We start from the raw sequence: 21,423 nt of genomic DNA on the forward strand, positions 1-21,423 counted from the left end.
CAATGTCAGATAACTTTATAGACCCGCGGCACATTCTAACATCACTTAAATCACCCACGGCATATTTGGAGGTCACCGATCACAATTCCAGAGTTTTTCAGTGAGCTGCGACACAGTTCCAGATCACTCGAACCTCCCGCGGCACATTGACTGATCACTTAAATAACTAGCGGTGCTGTTCCAGAGATCACTTGATTCACTGGCCCACGATACGTTTCCAAACGAGTAAAGTGGCCCGCACTTTCCTAAAGGTTGAACACATTTGTACCTATATACAAGGTGGAGTATATAGAAAATGCATAGGATAGAACAGCATAAATAATAGAAGAAACGTTATCCGTTAGTGTTTGCTGTTATTTCCCACCTTTTCATCGATTTTTGAATTCAAGTATCTCTGCGAATATTGCACTTACAGGAGTGTGAGTTTTTTTTTGGTTGGCCTCAGGACAGACAGGGGAAAAACTTTTTAATTGGGTTTTTGAGGACAGGATGTCCGTGTAAAAAGCTAATTTTTATATTTTAACAACAGTCCTTGCAACATGACCGACGTATCTGGGTTTTGCACGTTATTCGAGTATTTTTTTTGCAAGTATGCCACCAGGATCAACGGTTCGCCAGTGAAATGCCGTGCGTGCAGTTACCTATGCACCCTCTATATACATAACTAGTTTGTGACCCTAACATTAAGAGTGAGTGTTAGTCTTCGAGAAAAATCTAAATCATATTATTCCGCATTCCCCACCAGGGGGATTTCAGCAGCTAACTCATTTCAATACTGGAGAGAATTCTACATTTTTCCAAAGTATTCCTCCCTCCCTTCAAGCACGTATATGCCACTGCCAAAGCCCAAAATTGGTCAATTCGTGACAAGGCCGGCCACTTCGCAAATTGGCCAATTATGATAAATATTTACCCGGTCAATGTCCAAAATTCGGACATTGGCCGGCCAGTTCACAAAGTGGCCTGTGATCTCTCTCGCCAAAGATCGATAACAAAAGAAACGATCCGGGATCCTCGTCAAGTTGGCGTATTTTTTCGTGATAGTTATGCCCACGTTAGTTGTGGAAACCCATAAAACCGCATTCACGATGCGGCAATCATTTCTCTCTCTCCAAAGTTTGGCAGAAGAAACTACATGTGTCCATATAACTAAGTTTATATCTTTTCTCTAAAATTTCACTTTTTTTTTTTACTCTCACATGGAGTTAATCCAATGCCGCTGCTATGTATGGACACGTATCACACGTTGACAATTAAAAAATAGATTTGGCTCCTACTTGACTGTCTTACATCAGCACATCGATCTTTGGCCAGGGATCTCCGGCCACTTCGCAAAATGGCCAACCAAACTTCGAATCAGTTCTGCAATTCGGACTCACCAAAACTGTTCGCCAATTCATGAAGTGGCCGGCCCCGTCGACTCGCAGATTCATCATTTTTTAAACAAAATGACACAACCATCTATTATGCAGCACTAAAAGAAATCCGCTATGCAGTCGTATAAGCACCGTGATGGACTCACCTCGCCAGGATCCACGTTCGAACCTCACTGACGGCACAGTAATGGTCGACTGAAACGTTTATTTTCTATGGTTTTTCAACTGCAAGGCGTGAATGTAAGCGCCGCGATCTCCATCTAAAAAGATCTCTCCATAGCGAGCACACATACACACAATCAGGCCTACGATATTTAAAATTCACGCATAACAACACAACAGATACAATAACCTGTTTATGTGTTTACTGCCGGATTCGGAAAAGGGATGGCAACACCTAACAAGCATAACTCAGAAACAAACACTATCCGTTTGGTACAGAACACATACATGGCTAACAACATTATGGCACGCTCCACAATTCATTGGAAATTCCCCCAGCGGAATATTTAGGCAGTAAAAACGCGGATCCGTGAAACATAAAAACCACTGAAAGGGTTAAGACAAATCCAATCATTCACCATAAATGTGAATATGGCTTCAAGTTCGCGTATCGGGTCTCCGTCCCGTAAAATGTATATTACTCGAATTCCAACTTACGACCTTTTGGAGAACATGCTCAACCTCAATTCTGATTGTCATTTATGAGGAAGACAGCCTGTCGATTCGCAGAAATGACTTTTCTTCCAGGCATCGATCACTACATTTGTTTTCCCTCTCTCTACACACACACACACACACAAAGGACATTTTTTTTAATTCCTAATTTTCACCATTGTGGCGACAGCGTCCACCACTGGATGGCGCTGTAGTAGAGAAAAGAGCCATCCAGTGGTGGACGCTGTCGCCACACCATCACCAAAATCGGTTACTTCTGAAAAATTGAAGAAAAAAAAACTATCTGGAGAAAATAAACTAGCTCTTGTTCGTGATCCAAACAAGCAAAACCAAATTTCCCAGCCCTTATTTGTGTGTGCCTTAGTGGCGCAGTTGTAAAATGCTCGTCTTCCACTATGAAGTTTGGCGTCGTCAAGGTTCATGGGACCAATCCAGCCACAAGATCAGAAGCAAGTTCTTTACCATCCGAGCCTGGGGCGACCAACGATAAATGGCGCCTTCATTTCCCACCCAACTCTACTGGTTGAAAATTGAAGCATGGCGATATATGACCGGAGTTGTGTGGTGTATATGGTAAAGTAGTCCTTATTTGTGAAAAAGTAGCCGTGGATAGACTACTAATACTTAACCGAACATGTACTACGTACATATTCCTCTGAGAAATTTCTAAATAATTGGTTGTGTGCAGTAACTTGTTAAGTGTGTGTGTACATGCGGGGCCTTAACGTATTTATGTCGTCAGAGTTATGCGTGTTTTAGTGGTGGTGTGGTGCCATCTGCTGTTTCATGTTTTAAAATGAAAATTGCAGAGGCGTTTTAATTTTGTTGTGACAGCGTCCACCACGGGATGGCGCTGTCCTCGCAATAGGGAGAAGAGCGCGCCTGCGCGATGGAGGAACTGGATTTGCGTTTGCCGCTCAAACCAGACCACCACGCGGTCCGCTCATATCGATATAATACGTTCTTGTAGATTCCGTTGCGTTAGTTGCATAATAAACGTTTAATTATGTTTGAATTGTGAAGGAAGTGTTGCCTCTAACGACCTCATTCCTTCTAACTGTTACGTAAGTGTAGTGTTGAAGATTTACCTGCTCTCTGGGGAGAGACTTTTTTTCAAACAGATTGACATTCAATTTCTGTGGACAGACTACTACTACTACCACCTCCACTCAATCGAACATGCACCTTGTACACATTCTACTTCGGAATTTCTAACGAATCGGTACATGCTAGAATGCGTGTTCTGAGCGTGTGTGTGACCCCCCCCCCTACTGTTATTTATGTTGTCAAAGTTGTGCTTATTTCGTGTTCTTGCTGCTTCTGCCATCTGTCTCTGATATTTTGAAGTGAAGACGGTAACTGTTGGAATTTTAATGTTATGTTACGATCATGTTGGAGGTCAAAGTGACAGTATGGTTGCTGCCCGAGTGGCTTGGTGGTAAGATGCTCGTCTACCATCGTGAAGGATGTCGTCAGGGTCCCGGGTTCAAACCCAAGGGAGGATATCGATAAGATATTTTCCCTAACGAGGCGAACTCGAGGCGACCACCGATAGACAGCACCTTCACTTCTAACCCATCTCACTAATGGCAGTAAATTGCAATATAGCGATATGGCCAGAGTTGGTGTTTGGTGAAGTAGTAGTCTGGCAGCTGACCGCGGATTGAAACACGAAAGTTCTCAAATCCTCACGAAACACCCTTGCACGGACACTGTACTCATCTTAATTTTCTAGGTGGGAACTCATAAAATAAAATCATAAGAAAAAGAAAATCAAGAAATATACGTAGGTTTCAGCGAAAATTAACTTATTATTTTTCAAAATGTCGTCCCTCAGATGATATCTAATGGGCCCCCATCGTTCAATCCACTTTTTAAAGCAAGTAGTGAAAGCTCTATTCTTTAAGCTGTCTCAGTGAACACTGCAAAACTGAGATTTCTACCAGTTCAAGACGATAATTCTACGATATGTGTTGCCACATTTTCAGAACTGAAACATAATACAGGGTGGTTATAAATAAACTGACACTACTCAGACGTATGTAGCGTTCATTCTGATGGTGGTATTTTGATGAGAGAAACTTGGTATACTCAAAAAATCCCCAACAAATAAGGCAAAAATAAAAGAAATCTTCCTTATGCGTTATTCGTTGAGAATTTTTTTCGAGTATTATTAGGCAGTCATCTACTATTAAAGAAACTTGCCTAATAGTATATGTTTACCATGGGGATAAAAAGGATTAAATAAAAAAAAAATAGTTCGATTTTTGACCACCAGGTAAAAAAATTGGCACTTTTTTTATAGCAGTTATCTTTTTCCTATGGTGTGAATAACGTATGTATCAAGTTTCAGTGAAATACGTCCACCACAACGGGAGCTACATAGGTCGGAGTAGTGTCATTTTAGTTATACTGATACACTATTCCGACCTATGTAGCGCCCGTTGTGGTTGAGGTATTTCATTGAAACTTTGTATATGCATTATTTAGAACATGGTAAAAAATAACTGTGATCTAAAAGTGCCATTTTTTAATCTGGTGGTCAAAAATTGAACTATTTTTATATTGAATCTTCTTTCCCCCCTCTCCTATGGTACATGTATCCTATATGTACCGTTTTCTTTCTTTTTAACCGAGCCCAACTCCGGTTTACCGCTGTGGGCAATTTGCTACCGATTTAGTTGTGCCGGAAGTGTGTGTGTGTGTGTGGTTACCTAACAGTCTGAGTGCGTATCTAGTGCTGTGCGTGAATTTTTTTTTCTTTTTTTTGTGCTGCCATTTACATTTCGATTGTGGGTGAAGTGTAATGATTGAATATTTGTATTATTGTAGGATTGTTGCTCTATGTGGCTAGATTTTTGTAACGTGAAGATCGGCTCTCCGTCAAAAAGTTTCGCCGCAAAGAGCAACAGGCCTACAATGGTACTGTACCATGGCACAATCCTATATGTACCAAGTTTCATCAAAATACCTTTATTGGAATGGGCACTATATTCGTCCGAGTAATGCATTTATAACCACATTATTGTTTATGCAATATTAAAGTCATACCACAATCTTCTTCCAGTCCGGATCTTACACCTTGCGAATTCTGAGTGTTTCCGACTTTGAAGGAGAAGTGGAAGAATTGTTAGTTATTTCAGCTGAGCTGGATTCACTCAAGCAACTTCTAGACAATGCCTTCTCTAATTGCTTTAAAAAGTGAATTGAACGAAGGGACAGTGGGGGAATCGGTTTGTGATCGATTTTTGGCCCTCCTCAATTTTTATCGTCTCTTCGTTCCAAAACCAACTAACTATGTATCCTTGACGACCTTCTCTCCGTGGACGGCTTTGACCGATTCCCCACAGGACCATTCCTTATCATCTCAGGGAAGACATTTTGAAAAGAATAAATAATTTTTTTTTGCTGTACCTATGTTTCTTAGTTTTTTTTATCATTTTAATCTAAGTTGTTATAGAACGCACCTTGTTTATTACGTCATCTAGCGGAGAGATTCTAAAAACATACAAAGTGATTCCTATTTAACAAAAGCATCGAAAGGGAAATGTACCATCAATTTTGAATGTGTTTCTGTATTTTTTTTCGGGATTAAGTTAATATTACCTTAAGGATTGTTAAACAATCTTCATTTGGATTTTTAAATATTTAAGAAAATGTCCAATAATTTGAAAAATGTGTGCAATATAAAAATCTGAAATTTAGCACCTATAAAGTATCTAATTTTAAGCTCAAAAATTATTTCCTGTCAAGGACAAATTTATAAGATCCAAAATAATCTCGAGTTGATATCTTTGTATACGAGTTGTTTCCCTTTTTCTTTCGGTATCTAATAAAGAGCAATTTGCTAGGAAACAAGTAAATATCTCATCGCGTTATAAAAATAAAAATAAACGACACACGCACACTTTATTTTCGTTTTAGAACATACCAGAACGTATTAACGCAGTTTCAAGACAGAAAAAAAAAAAAGTAGCGAGAGCGTTTTCTTGAGTGGATGATATACCAGGTTGAGAGGAAGATGGCCAATTAACTAGACGTACCAGTGAATGAATTTCAAAGTAAATGGACTCTTGGGAAATGCCAAAAAAGTAAATAAAATAAAAAACAGCAAAAAAACAAAGTGATAAATGAATTCACTTCGCTCTTAATTAGAAGCGTGAAATGTTAAGAAAAGAAGAGACAAATTATCGCACATAAAATAGGGAGAAACGTTGTGCTATTTCCTTGAAAAGCCATTGTCAGAGTTACATTAAAAAAAAATTATATACAAAGAGAAGACTTCTCTCAAGAACAATTTTACAAGAATTCTCGTCTTCTCTTGTTTTAGAATTTTCTATTTTACCAAGAATTTGGTTTTTCCTTGAAAAATACACGTGGAAAAAACAAATTGTTTAATTTTCTACTTTCGTGATTAAAAAACACCAACAACAACAACTTTCAAAGTCTTTTTAGAAGAGAAAGAATATACGGTATTCGTGGGAACGTTTCACGGAGATTAATCTTGCCATTAATGTCTTCCCGAGTAGATGGCACGAGTTTTAAACAAGATCACGATATCTCCGGAAAATTGCGGTTTTTTTGAAGGTTTCATTTTACTGGAGTTTTTTCATTCATGAGAGAAGTATTTTCATGGTGTTACACGTGTCGGTATTAAAACAAGATGAAAATTATGTCATGAAAACTTATACAAAATTTTTTTAAAACACAATATCGTATTTCAAGAAGAATATCATGTATTTTTTTTTTGAATGAGAATTTCTATCATTATCTTGATATCTCAAGGTAATTACCAAAGAAACAAGAAGACTGGTTTTAAACCAATGAAGTTTATATAGGAAAACTTTTTTTCCTCAAATAAGCGTGTTTCTGGATAAATTTGGTTTGCAATACGAAATTGGTAAATAATAAACTACTACTACTACTACACCATACATGCAATTCGTAAATATTCTTCCGAGGAACTTCTAACGAATTGGTACACGTCGGAATGTGCCGTGTAAGTGTTCTGTATGTAACGTGAAATTTGTTTCTGAGGAATGCTTGTTATGCATTTGAGAGATGCTGCCATCTGTTTCTCAAATTTGGAAGTAAACATGTCGTTACATTAATTTGGGTGTTACATTATGCGTGAATTCTTAAATGCTGCAGGCCGTAGTAATAAATACCCAAAATACTAATAATACTAATAATACTATATAATACTAATTATAAATTATGAATACTTAGTAAAGAGTAATAAGTATAATATTTATTGTAAATATACAGTATAAATGTATAATAAAATAATATAAATAAAATGTGTGTCAACTATCATTTTTTTCGATACATAATAAACTTGAGTAACACTGAGTATTTTCGGGTATTTATTATTGGCGTTGAAAGTTGGCGCGAAGTATCGAGCCTTGAGCTCTGTTCTTCATTACGGTTTTTTACTTAGGTAGAACAGTGTGTACTTACCTGAAAAGACTTGGTAATGCTCTTTACTTCGCGCCAACTATTAATGACAATAATAATAAATACCCAGGTCTTCTCTATATTTGAAAACCATCAAAGAAGAACACACCGTTGCAAAGAGATAATTAGTCTCTGCATTGTTGGAACCATCGTAACCCAAGTAAACATTCCGAAAACCATTGTTGCAGCTGAAAAACTATTGATGCCGTATAAATTTCAAAGTGGTGTCCATATCAATAATGCTACGTTTGATGAATATCGGTCAAAGATTGTTTGTTTGCTCCGAGAGCATACACAGGAATGTAAAATCAATTTTCCATTCGCTGACGAAGCAGTATTGGAGTTCTGTTGTCAATACTGCCAACAATCGACTTAATCTCCGCAAAATTCGCATCCGAAACAGGACCCCACATATAAGCGATATATATGTACATATATATACATGTATAAGCGATAGGTTGATTTAAAACTTTCACAGCGATCAAAAAATATTCAAAATTGCTAAAAAAAATCGTTTCTCAATTTCAAAAATTATCTTCCGGATTGTTAAGCCATTATTACTCTAAGGCTACTAAACAGTGATTTCTCCAACAATGAAAAAATAAACACCGGGGCATTGTTTCTTTATAATTGTTGTGTTTGGTATATTTCTTCTATTATATTCATAAGACAGGAAATCATAAAATAGTGATAATTATGACAGGATTTTTAAAATCCCATACGTCCCTAATACCAATCTAAAAAATCTTCGATCAATCCTTCCTTATTTTTACATATTCTGAAAATAAACAATTTTAAAGCTTTTTACTGCTCAAAAAATGCCAGAAATGGACAAAAAAAAACGACCCATGGGCAATACTTTTCACTCAATAGGTCCCTCAGCTTCAACGAGACTTGAATTTCACTTTGGTTATCATATTACATTCAAAGCAAAGACGCAATTTATTACTTCAAAAATGTTTCATAATGCTCGAGATATATACACTTATATATTAATTCAATTCCATACTTCAATAGTGAATTTCGCAATATATATTTGATTACAATGATTCTCAACAGCGCGTATTCTAAGAATATCGACTCATACCTTGTCTTTCATGGTTTAATTATATAAATAAATAAAAAACAATAATAATATAATAATAAATATTTTTATCTCTCCATTATTCTTCTTTAAATGCTCCAAATACATACGAAACTCAAGAATCACCAGGTATTTCAATTAAAGTTGAAATAAAATTGTATGTAAGGGATATATATGAATTTTCAAAAATTCCCATGGAAAATGCCAAACTACGGAATCGAAAAAATTGAAAGATAATCTTCACTTTCGAATCTATATTCAGTTCATCGCGTGGAGAAAGTCAAAGATACTCGTTTTCTTTTCTATGTATAAAAATAAATAAATAAAGGCATCAAAAAAATAAATAAATCTCCAAGAAAACTCGTGACGCAGTTCCAGAAATTTCCAGTTTGAAAAGTAAAAATAATTTTACCAATCCGTATGAAGAGAGCACGTTCTCTGCTCACTCCTGACGTAAATGGAGCTATTTTGAGATAAAAGTCGCTTTTTAAAAAGAAATATTAATACCAGAATTTCTTTTTCGTCGTTTCACCTCTGCATCAAAAGAATATTTCCCCCGAAGCCAATTCAATTTTTTCCCCCTGCCAATCAAACTCGGTATCCAGGTTGGCGTCAGAAAATTAAATTATTAGAATTAACTTTTTTTGAAATTTGACATTTGAATGATATGTATAGAAAAACTTGAGTTTTCATTTTTCTTCTCTTGTATCTTGTCGACTAACTAGGAGTTTACATCCGAAAAGACAGGAATTACAGGGATCTCAGCCACGAGCCACTTAACAACCCAGAAGTTCAGCTGAGTAGGCTGAGGAACGCCGGAGGCATGGTCACGGAATATAATCCGAATTACGAATTCGGCGGTAGCACTTGCTCGGCGCAGGACCTGCGAGAAATACCGAGGGAGCACTTGACTCTAGTGAAGTGAGTCGATTCAGTTTGTTTGAAATAGCTCTCCTAAATAAAATGTATATACATATGCGATCAAGAATATACATAACTAGATAGCTGTTCTCCGATTAACGGAAATGGTCTCCATTCGAGCATCGTCCGTAAGTCGGAATCGTGTTAATTTAGGATCAAATCTGAGGGGGATGGGGAGGTATACTGGGTCTTTCTTCTCATCTATGGGTCTTCATGTTTTTTTTACAAGCAAGAACTATAAATGTTTTTACGCAAAAGTGTTTCAAACCTGGTAAATTAATACATTTTATAACCTATGCATATCCATGATTCTGGAAGTGAAGCCGTGATGATGAAAAGAGAGACGTTCTGATAAAAGAATTTTTTTGTCAAATACACCCCCCCCCTTTGTGATTCAACAAGAGCGCCAAGTACTTCAGTTCGTAACACGAAATATCCGTAAGTCGGGACGCAGTTGCATTCTCGAACTGAAAATTTTATCCCAGTTTCCTTTTGTATTCTCATTTCCTTTTGTCCAACAGCCGTAATTGTTCTGTAGAAGACCATGGCATTTTCGGAATGCCGTGATAAAGGGAATGTGGAGAATTTTTGACCACCTTTGGCCCACGGACCATAGGTTGAGAAACACTGGCAAAAAGACAATAGTACTCAATATAGGAATTGTTGCTTTGTTTCCTCTCTCTCGATTAATTTCTTTATTTCGTCATTACGACGCTTCGTAAGTTTCATAGCACTTTCTCTGATAGATATTTATAGCTGTAGACAGCATGAAACAGAACTTCAGTTACAGACACCGCGTACTTCACTTATGTTAAAATGTAATAAATATGATGCAATGAACTTTTTATTTGATTATGTGAAATTTTTCAGAGCATTAGGTCAAGGTGCTTTCGGTGAAGTCTATCAGGGTTATCTCACGAACCCATCAGACCATTCTGAAGTACCAGTTGCAGTGAAAGTAAGTTTATAGTAATTTGAGCAGTTTCAAAATTCTATCTTTGTATAAATGAACTGGTTTGAAGGCAAAACCAATTTATTTGACTTCCAACAGCTCTACATCACTGATAAACTTCCCATGTAAAAACTGTTGATAGGAGTTGAACGAATTAAAGTGAGATGGTGCGATGCAATGTATCCCAACCTTTTTATATAACGTGGATTCCATGTAGTGAAGGCCAATACTCTGTGGACCCCTCGTAGTAGACATAAATGCTCCTCGGACCGCCTGTAATTTCAGAAAGGCGGACAATTTGACACCACCACCCTCTATAAAATGCAAAATGTATTTTTTTTTTTTATAATTTGCATACCATAAAAATTGAACAAATTGTAATTCCACGGTACAAAATGTGTCATTCATTGCAATGATAGCAAAGATCACCCCTTACTAAGTGCTCACGGATCCACCGGGTGTCCACGGACCACAGTTGGGAAACACTGGTGTAATATACGGTCAATATTATGAAAGTTGTAAAATATTCCCGAGTTTTCCCATGAAATTCGGTTTGGTACGCCGACTCCAATGTAATTCCTATACAAAAGTGAAAATAATCATTGAAATGAAGGGAAACTCAGCATTGACGAAAATTTTAAATTAGGAAAAAATAATTTCTGAACTCTCTACGATAATTCAGAAAATGACGAAACTCCAAATTTATTGAAAGAAGTAATTCCCCAGAACTAATTAAAATTTGGAAAAAATAAATATTTTCGGCACTGATAAAATAAATTGTTAAAAATTACCGAGAGAAATAATTCCAGAACTCTAGAAAAACATAATTTCAGAATTCGGGTGGAAAACCTTCAATAATTTGAGAGCAATAGTTTATTTGGTGACCATGAGTTTATGATGTTGGTCCATCTGGCATCCCACTTCTGACATGCAACTATTTTTCCCCAGCACGACCCAACCCACACGGGTAAAAGGCTTACATCCCGGAAGGGACAGAGTCTGGTTTGAAAGATGGTGTTGGTCAACCTGCTGAGATGCTACTGCCGAGTTGAGTGGCCCTGCGTCTGGTAAAGGTGGCCCTGCTTTCAGTAGGCAAAGGTTTCCACAAAATGTTTAGTTTAACATGGTAAAAAGGGGCAGAAAAACCAGACACGCCTCCACGTTAATATTCAAATAAAAAGCGACAAGTGCTGAAATACGTAACCTAACGGAAAACTTAGAAAACTTTCAACATGACCTTAAATTTTTTCATACTGTTTCAATGAATCGCGAACGCATTCGCCATTATAGAATTCATTGTAGATTTTTTAATTGGAATTGGATTATAATCGACTTTCTCCATATGGCTTACCATAAGAGATAATTGTTTATTCAAATTTGAAATTCATATAAAATCGATATCTACGTAGTTAATGTATTGATTTTTCTGAGTATTTATATCGGAAATAAGGAGAATCGATGTGGGCATAACAAAAGCATCTGAGGAAATGTCGATGACAGAGGACTGGTGTCTCCGGCGATAGATTAATTTGCCCGCTTCTGCCCATCCCACTTCTGGTCGTGATTCGAGTCGCTTAATTAGGGCACAATTAAGCTATGGTAATTAGTTTTCTCCAGAGATGCGATTCCTCTGGGTTTATGGCGATGAATGCGTGTTTGTGATGTCTGACGCCCGCAATTTATCATTCACCCACTCGATGGATTCGATTGTTTTGAACTTCGGAGAAATGCAAATGTCAAGACGCGTCGGCATTTTTCCGGGTGATAATTCGTGAAAACATTCAATTTTTATTATTATTTTTTAAAGTTTTCTCCGTCTTCAACCTTCAAGGACAAATTTTAGTGTTATGATCGATGAGTAGGTGTAAGCAAGCTATAAGTCACGCTTTAATTTTTCGGATTTCTTTTGAATTTATTGTCTAAATCGTGGGTCTTGACTGGCGGAAGTAGTCTGAGACACCTACACAATTATTTCCGAATGTGAAATCATTTGTGATAGACTTTCAATGAGTTTAAATGCGAGTGCGGTTTGTCTTCGAAAGTTATCTGGATACACAATGCAATGTCTAAACAGATTTTCTACACCCTCCACCATTTGTGACTTTTTTGATCACCCGATGCAATATAAAGCCACCATTGTGGATCACCGCGGAATATTTGGTTGCTAAAACCTGGCATTATGCATGCGTCTAATAAGGCAGTATAGAACTTTGGGGAAGTTTGGCCGTCTAAGACAGCTTGAAAACTCAAAGACCCGCTGAGAGTATAATTGAGCATACAACACTCGATTTGCGTTAATTTGATTCAATTTTGATATTACTGAGCAAAAATCGAAAGCAGAGAGAAAAATTTAGCAGAGTTTGTGACAACGCATCGTTTAATGTTAGAAGAAAATTTTCGATATTTTTTTATTTATGCAACTTTTCCGGCTTTTGATTGATACTGAAAATCTGATAATTCTTTTAAATTTCTAACTAATGAATGTCATCACAAACAGGGCTTTTCACGAAGAATGTCCGAATAAACAATATGGTTGGTTCTGTAATTGGAAGAGGAAAAGAAAAATGAACCACTTACAGAACGAAATTTAACTGTGATAATTTCATCCCCCGTAAACCAATAATTCCATGGGGGGAAAAAAACTGTAAGGTACGACCATATATTAAAAGAAAAAGTTAAATTTCGAAGTTGTTTCTTTTTTTTGACAAAAAAGGCGATAAAAATCTCGCCGAGATGAAAATTCTTAATTTGTGTAAAACTGTTAACGGCTATATGAATACTTCTTTTTAGACTTTACATCAACGCATAACCCATTTTTCACTGAGGTTGCATTTGCGCAATGCTTTGTTAAAAAGAAATTTTTTAAATTAATTTTTATCCAAATTTTCGAACGGAATAAACATTTTTGGAAATTAAAAGGTTCAATGAGTTTGTCATAGTATTTTTAAAAAATTTGAAACTTTAGAAAATTGATAAGAAATTAAATTTTTTATGGCTTTTCACAAATGAAATTTATGGAAATTTTATCCTAATTTTCGGCCTAGAATTTTTTTCCCATGACCATAAAAAGAAATGATTTTTTTTAAAATAGCAAAAATATCTTTTCCCAATTTATTTTTCTTAAATATGATACCCGAGGTTTCCCAATATCATAATCACTAATTATTTCAATTAAATTAAATTAGTTATTTTAAATGTTATGGTTTATTATTTGTGGTTTAAATTAATGTTAATATTTATAATTGGTTTCGTTATGACTGGAGATTCGCAAATTTCCCTAATTGGCAGTTTCACAATTAGGAAGGAGTATAAAAACATTTTAATTTTCACATTCCTACGGATTTCGGTTTGATCAGTGAGTAAAACTATCAAATTTCACTCCATATTATTTTCTTCATATTTTACTTCAAGTACAGAATTTTTTCTCTCATGGTATTGTTCGTGAAATACTCTGTACACATACATACAGGGTGTCCCATGAATTGATAAATAGTGTAAAAATTCATAAAAAATCGAAGGAATTGGTAAATGTAAATGTTGCTTGAGAAAAAGTTGTTCTCGTGAAACGGGTTGTTTTTGTGCAGGAAAAAAATTAGTTTAAATTTTCGTCGATAGAGGGTCTTGCACGAAAGCAAACCACTGAAAATATGCAAATCGGAGTTCTATAAAATGCAGGTTGTACGATCAACTGCTCAGTTATGAATTTTTTGTGTCACTGGCGCTTGCATTAAAATTCTCATTGTGATGTTTACATTGATTGATAAAGAACTATTGGTGAAGTTGTTTTACCTCAGTCAAGAATCGCCAACTGAAACTGTACGAACGTTGGGGACACAGAAGGGATCTGAAAAATGTTCAAGTCGCATATTAACAAACCTTACATTGATACGAATATAGGAGAAAAATAAACGTCACTTTATCGGTCGCAAGGAGTGACGAAGGAGAGAATGATATGCCTTTGTTTTTTGGCGATGCTCTTTCCAAAGTTGAAGAAGAATGGTGAGATTCTTCCCCCATTTCACCTGCCAATGTTTTCACTTTCTGGCGCAATTGCATGTATTTTCTATTCTTAATTCAACTAAAAGCCGAAATTCATTAGAAAGAAAATGCCCCCAAAACACTGCGAGTAACGTGGAACCTCTATCGACAGAAATTTTAACTATATTCTTCTTTGATACAAAAAATTCCCCCTTTCAGGAGAATGCGTTTTTCCGCAAACCGCATTCAAATATACTGATTTCCTTCAATTTTTAAACTATTCACAAAATTTATGGGAAACCCTGTACATTTAGCTTAACCTAGGATATTTATCTAACACCAATCTCAATTCCAAACAGACATTACCAGAATGTTCCACCAACCTGGCAGAGAACGATTTCTCACTGGAGGCCCTAATCATGAGGTAAGAGAACTATTTTTTTCATGGAAGAGTAGATTCAAGGTTTCTAGAATATATAGTAGTAGGAATAGATTAGCTTCGCGCAAGAATATTAAGGCAACTGATTACGTTCAAATGACGATTTTTTCCAAAATGGCGTAAATTCATTTGGAAGAATGTTTTACACAGAATTCAAAACTATTTTATTCCTGTACATGAAATAAGTAACAATAAAGTTATGGCTGATTTAAATCATCTGAAACAACGATTTCGAAGGCAACAAACAATATTTAAACGCGTTTCTTGAAGATACATTTTTTTCGTTACTTCATTCCACGCGAAACCAAATTTCTAAAAAAATATGCATGATATCCTCATGAAACTTTTCAACAGTACTCCAGATGACGTTACCTGTACAATGAACTAGGATCTCGGCCATGTGTTTAGAATTTATTATTTTATAGCTATTTGAATGAAAAAAATTGAACTTTTCGTGAAAATTCACGTATTGTTTCACGAAAACTGCCATATCTCAGAGAATATATTTTGTATGTCTTAAAACTTTTAGTTTATTGCACAGATAACAGTCATAGAAACATACAGTATCAAAACTAATCAAATAAATTGCTTGGTTTCCAGTGTACAATGTCTAGCGTAAGTACTGAAAATGAGCCAATTTCGAGGACGCAATTTAGAATATCTCAAAAGGTTTTAGAGATATTTCAGAAATTTCACTGGATTTCCTTACTTCATACAGTATTTTGATTCAAACCCCACTTGTTTTGTGAAAGTCACAAAGTTTCCGAAAAAAGTACCCCACACGTAGTCAGTTGCCTTAAAAAGTCATCGACGAATAACACAAATACATGCGAAAAATACAAATCTAATTTCAACAAATATGAAAAATAAATATATTTTTTTGTATTTTTCGTATGGTGACTTCGTTGGTGACTTCTTAATAACCATTTTGTTTAATCTAAAAACCCATGTAATTATATCCGAGAATACGAATTTTTCGTATAAATATTTCATTTGTAATGAGTATCAGATATCTAATTTAATTTCCCTGCAGTGAAAAAAAAATCGAACATGGAATATTTAAAAACTAATATAATAGTTTTCCATAATTTAAAAATGATTAGATTTACTGGATGAGAAGGGGGAAAAAAAACACGGGAAAATGCAGCAAAAAATAAATTCTGCATATATCCGCGGAAAATAATTAATTAAATAATGATAATCATTATCTGAAATGTAGTGATTTTTCCGTGAAAGGGATTTTTCGGTTCCAATGTGAGCGAGAATGTCCGATTTCTCTGTTTTTTCTGGAATTATCCCGAGAACTCGCTCCATTCTTACACATTCTTATCCCTCTCTGTATCTCTCCATCTCTCGCAATCACTTCATCTCCCCTCTCTATCTCTCTCCTACGGCTGCAACAGCGATTGCTGATCAGAAAAAAAACAGAGGATTAAATTTCAAATTAAAGATCCGGAAATAGTTTATGGAGCTACAGATTATCTGCGAAATACTTCAGTACGCTTGACGTCAGTACGAAGCTATTTAAAAAAAAATATATATGTATACTGTATATAATACATAAGAATTTTTAAATGATTATTCGAGTAACTTTTCCGCTTATGATCGAGACGATAATTACTAGAATTCAATCCCTTTCGAGCATCATCTTGTAAAAAAAAACACCTTTTCCTTATCCGAGTAACGGATCGAATTCATCGCATTAATTCTACGAAATGTCCTGTGTCTTTTTTTAAAAAATTAATTTCTGAAGTTTTTATGTCCCTGGAGGGTTTATTTCGATTGCGTAGATGGAAATTTTTTTTGATTTATTATTGTTATTATTATTATTATATTTTAGTAAGTTCAACCATCCGAATATAGTGACTTTCGTCGGTGTTTGTTTCGAGAAAATGCCCCGTTTTATCGTGTTGGAGCTTTTACCTGGAGGTGATCTCAAATCTTTCCTGAGAGAGCATCGGCCAAAACCGGTAATTATTAAAATTATATTCTAATGTTCCTATAAACGTTTAAACGCAGTAAAACTTCTTCTCTTATGCGGTCCTCCCGTCATGGGCGGTACAAAGAAAATTCGTCCGTAAAAGAGGAGTGATCGTTAATCAGGGATTTGAAGTGCTTTTACTTTTATTATATAAGGTGAAATTATTATTTGGCTGTAAAAGAGGGGTAACTGCATATGAAGAGTGTCCGTTAAGAAGGGTTTTACTGTTCACATACGATGGCTATTTTTCAAGTAAGAAGCGTTTAGAAATATCTCTCTAAAACACGCACCTTTTCATTTTTGGATAGGAGCAGTGTCCACCATTATTTTTACACGTTGACGCCATTTTGAATAATCTCGAAGGTGTGGGTGTGGGTTTTAGACGGCGTTTTTTTTGTTTTCGCAGCCCAATATTTCAAGGAAACAGATATTTTCTGGATTTTATGCCGAGGGGAACTTGGAAAGAGAAGTCATCTATTTGGTCAACGCCGGGATTCGAACTTTGGCCCTCTTGCGAAAGCAAGAATGCTACTATATGGTAACTCATTTCATAAAAACCAAACAGCCAAAAACTGGCTAAAAGGTCATCGTATGTTTATATATAAACTCGATGCCTCTCCAAATCTGGTATTTATCATCATCAAGAAATGTTTCCGAATAATGCAACTTCGGCAAAGATTTCTAAATTTTGCTCTCTTTGTTTTTGCAAAAGTCTGAAGACCGAAAAACATCTCCAGATGAAAACAACCAGAGAACTTCTAGAAATGTCAGTTAAGTACTCAAACATACGGAGGTGCTCAATTCTGCTTATATTCCCCGCAACAAAAAAAAAAAAATCTCTAACTATACACCTCTATATACTCATAGAGCTGTGTTTCCCAGAGTGGGCAATACTGCCTCCTGGGGGGCGGTATGAAAGGACCGGGGGGGGGGGGTAGAAGCGTAAGGTTTAGTACAGTATCCTATAGATTGACTTGAGTTGGGGGGGGGATGAGAAGAACATTTTTTTGAAAGTGTGGGGGGGGGGGGGAGGCGATGAAACGAAAGGTTTGGGAAACTATGGTATAGAGCAGGCCTCTGCAACCTATGATCCGTGGGTCACCGAGTATCCCATTTCATAATTTAAAGTGCCCACTTGATTTCCGAAAATAATAAAATATATTCGGGCATATAAAGTATATGTGTGTGTGTGTGTGCTCAAAACGTCTTATTAATGCACACATTTTGTTGATTTTTGACCCTCAGCCAAAAAAGTTTGCCGATCCTTTCGAGTATGGTCCAGACACCATGTGTGATAGCAGTTGGTGTATGCGAGTGGGGGGAGGGGGGAGCCGAGATTAAAGTGTTATTTTGCAGTGAGCGTCCCCTCCCCACCTCACGGAAGAGAAAGCAATGATGGAAATCCCTCCCTCCCTCCCTCCCACCTCCGAGAAAGACCTGCGTACGCCTATGTGAGACGGCAAGGTTTTTGAATGGGATACTTGTTGTTAAAAGATCTGTCAGGTGTATAGCATAAAATAAAATTTCAGGAGTAATGGGCCATTACTGGTAATAGCGATGTTCATTAATAGATGAGACTGTTCAAGGAACGCCAGGAGAATGTGCACGATGAACCACGCAGGCTCCGGGGACATCAGTTTTAACCTACGATGGAATTTGCATGCGAAGGTTGTCCCCTTAACACTGCTCCCGTCCAACATTATTGTAATTAAATCTCACCAAATAATCCTTACTTACAGAAAATAGCCCTCGTATATCCATTGATCTCATGTTGCCACCTATAACTCATATCTCATCGTTTATCGTTTTACAGCAACGTCCGACACCTTTGACCATCTCCGACTTGCTGAAACTTGCGATGGACGTTGCGAAGGGATGCCAGTATTTGGAGGATAATCATTTCATCCATCGGTAATTGGAAATAAGCTATTTTATAAAACGAGAAAATTATGGTACAGCTCGTAATCAGCACTTTGGAAAAAAAAAAAAACCCAACAAAAAACTCGGGTTCAACGTAGTTAGTTATCAAGAAAATGTCCCATTGGAATGGTCATTAATGTCGTACTCGAGACCTCACACGCAATAACCTCCCAGTCAATTAACTATTTTGTTAGAGTATTTTTAATCATGGCAAAATGTTTGTTGCCCCGAGCGATTATATGTTTCCTTTCCCGTTTTTTATCCCGAAAAAAAAGTTAAAGAAAGCTCCGAACAAAAGATCATGGGGGGAGAAATAATGAAAAGCCATTTGTGAGAATAAATAAACACCACAAATATTGAATCGAATCATTTCCCAAGTTATGAGTGGAAATTACTCCGAGCCATTTGCTCCCCATTCAGAGAGAAACGCCATCTCATTATTAGCATTTTTTCTTCTTCTAAGCATTGAATAAATGAGATGCGATTGGAGATAATTAGATTATCACGCGACGGAGCGCGAAACAAACAAAATACCGGTATTTTTTCTTCTTTCGGAAATAATAATTATTATTGTTCATAAAAAAAAAAGATGTCAGATATATTAGAATAAATCAGTGTTTACGAGTTTGGTTCCATTTTCCGTTAAAAATGGAATTTATTTTGCTTAATTTCTGTTACTCCTTGCTACTGATGCTAATAGACGTGTCAACGATGTTGTAGGTTAATTTTGACTAGGGGGCACCACGAGAAGCTTATCGAATTTCATATTAGATAAAAAGACTATGGGGGAAAAGACTATGTGTCTCGTATTTTAAGGGGAATTTTTGAAGGTTTTGACCATATTTAATTTGGAAAAATGTGAAAAAATGAGATCTTGAATACGGAAAAATGCGAGGCGCCTTATCGTCACCGATTCTCGCCTTAAAAAGGTTAAACGTCGAAAAAACTGCCAATTATTCCATAATTCTTTTTGCCACAGTTTACTGGTGAACCGGATCCTAGAAGAATACTTACAATGCAGGGAAAAATGTACTCTCCACTTCTTAATACAAGATAAATACTACTACTACTACTAAACCATACGTGCACCTTGTCTATGTTCCTCTGCGGAACCCCTAACGAACTGGTACATGCCGGAATGTACGTGTAGTGAAACCGGACGTGAAGTTTGTTTCTGTGTAATGTTTGTTATGTGTAGTGGTGCCATCTGCCACTAGTTTTCCTAATTATGAATGAAGTGTAATGATTGGATAATTGTATCGTTGTAGGCCTGTTGCTCTCTGTGGCGAGACTTTTTTTACGAGATATACGGAAAAACTGGCTGATTTTGTAGTCACTGCCGCTAGCCGAGACCCTTCCAATGCCAGTCGACTCCCCTACCAACTAACTATGGTGACAGACAAAGCATTTAACTAATGGAGCCCATACATATATGCTTACCGTGCAATGGCCGGTGACAGCAATCAGCTAGTAATGGCTCGTAAATGGCATCAGACCACCGGATGATATGGACACATATTTAGAGAAAGATGTACTCTTCACTTGTTATTACAAGATATACTGAAAAACTGGCTAATTTTGTAGGTACTGATTTTTTTTTGTTGAAAAATTTCATCTCCACCGCTACCGGGACACGAATCCGGGTCCCTAGCCGGTAGAGCACTCGATTGACCTTCGATGGACCCGGGTTCGAGTCGCGGTAGTGGCAGAGATGAGATTTTTCCAAAAAAATCAGTATGTCTACAAAATTAGCCAGTTTTTCAGTATATATTATACTTCCAATTGTAGAACTCAGATGCTTATTCATACTGCAAGGGATTGTACAGTTATTGAAATTTAAAAAAAAAAAAACATTTTAGAATGACACCCTCACCTCAAAAACCCAATTAGAAAATTAGGTTAATTAAAAATTCATTGCCTGGTCTCACCTGAGGTTAACGAAAAAAAATTCCCCGTTTCTACGTGCAATACTCGCTGAGATATTCGATTTCAAAAATCGGAGAAAAGTTGGAAAAGAACAGCATAAACTCACGAAAAACGCTTTTTTCCCTCTCATTTAAGCATTTTTTCTAACTTTTCGTCAATTTTTTAATTCAAATATCTCCGTGAATATTGCATTTAGAATCGTGGAGTTTATTGTTGGCCTCAGTAGAGGCAAGGTAACAATCTTCTAATTGAGTTCTTGAAGATAGCGGTGTCCGCATTAAAATGTTAACTTTTATATTTTGATAACTATCCAACCACTTGCAACATCAATGATGTATTTGAGAGAGTACTACACACTCTCTTTATTTAGATAACTGTTTTCTAATTGGAGGTATTCCTCTAGGATCAACGGTTCACCAGTATAATGCAGCAAGAGGAATTATTTAACCCCCTTGTAGATAAAGTTCCTAAAATATTATGGAAATGCAATTATTAAATAGGTGGAAAAAATAAAATTAGAGGAAATATCTCTCCAACTTCACTTAGCAAGATATTATCAGTTCATTGATAACACTAAAATAAAAGCAAACCATTTTTTTACCATTCATTAACCATTTTAGCTGATTAATCCACTATAACTGATTAAATTGTCATGTTGTGTACTGTATCAATTAAAAATATGCCAACACCTGCATATGTAAAAAAAAAAAA

At 36.3% G+C, this 21,423-nt stretch overlaps 1 protein-coding gene across 1 annotated transcript in view; it reads left to right on the forward strand.

The window, feature by feature from the left end:
* The window catches only part of LOC149082971 (tyrosine-protein kinase receptor-like), a 185,669-nt gene that overhangs the window by 113,696 nt on the left and 50,550 nt on the right, over nt 1–21,423 (forward strand). The window contains exons 19-23 of the mRNA XM_089236778.1: nt 9,321–9,516; nt 10,387–10,474; nt 14,806–14,870; nt 16,726–16,855; nt 18,680–18,777. Of these exons, the coding sequence (XP_089092904.1) occupies nt 9,321–9,516; nt 10,387–10,474; nt 14,806–14,870; nt 16,726–16,855; nt 18,680–18,777 (577 nt within the window). The remainder of the gene's footprint in view (nt 1–9,320; nt 9,517–10,386; nt 10,475–14,805; nt 14,871–16,725; nt 16,856–18,679; nt 18,778–21,423) is intronic.

This window comes from Pholcus phalangioides, unplaced genomic scaffold, assembly GCF_987345545.1.
Source record: "Pholcus phalangioides strain wild (caught in Gottingen) unplaced genomic scaffold, Ppha-v1.0 ptg000009l_1, whole genome shotgun sequence".
Lineage (NCBI taxonomy): Eukaryota > Metazoa > Arthropoda > Arachnida > Araneae > Pholcidae > Pholcus > Pholcus phalangioides.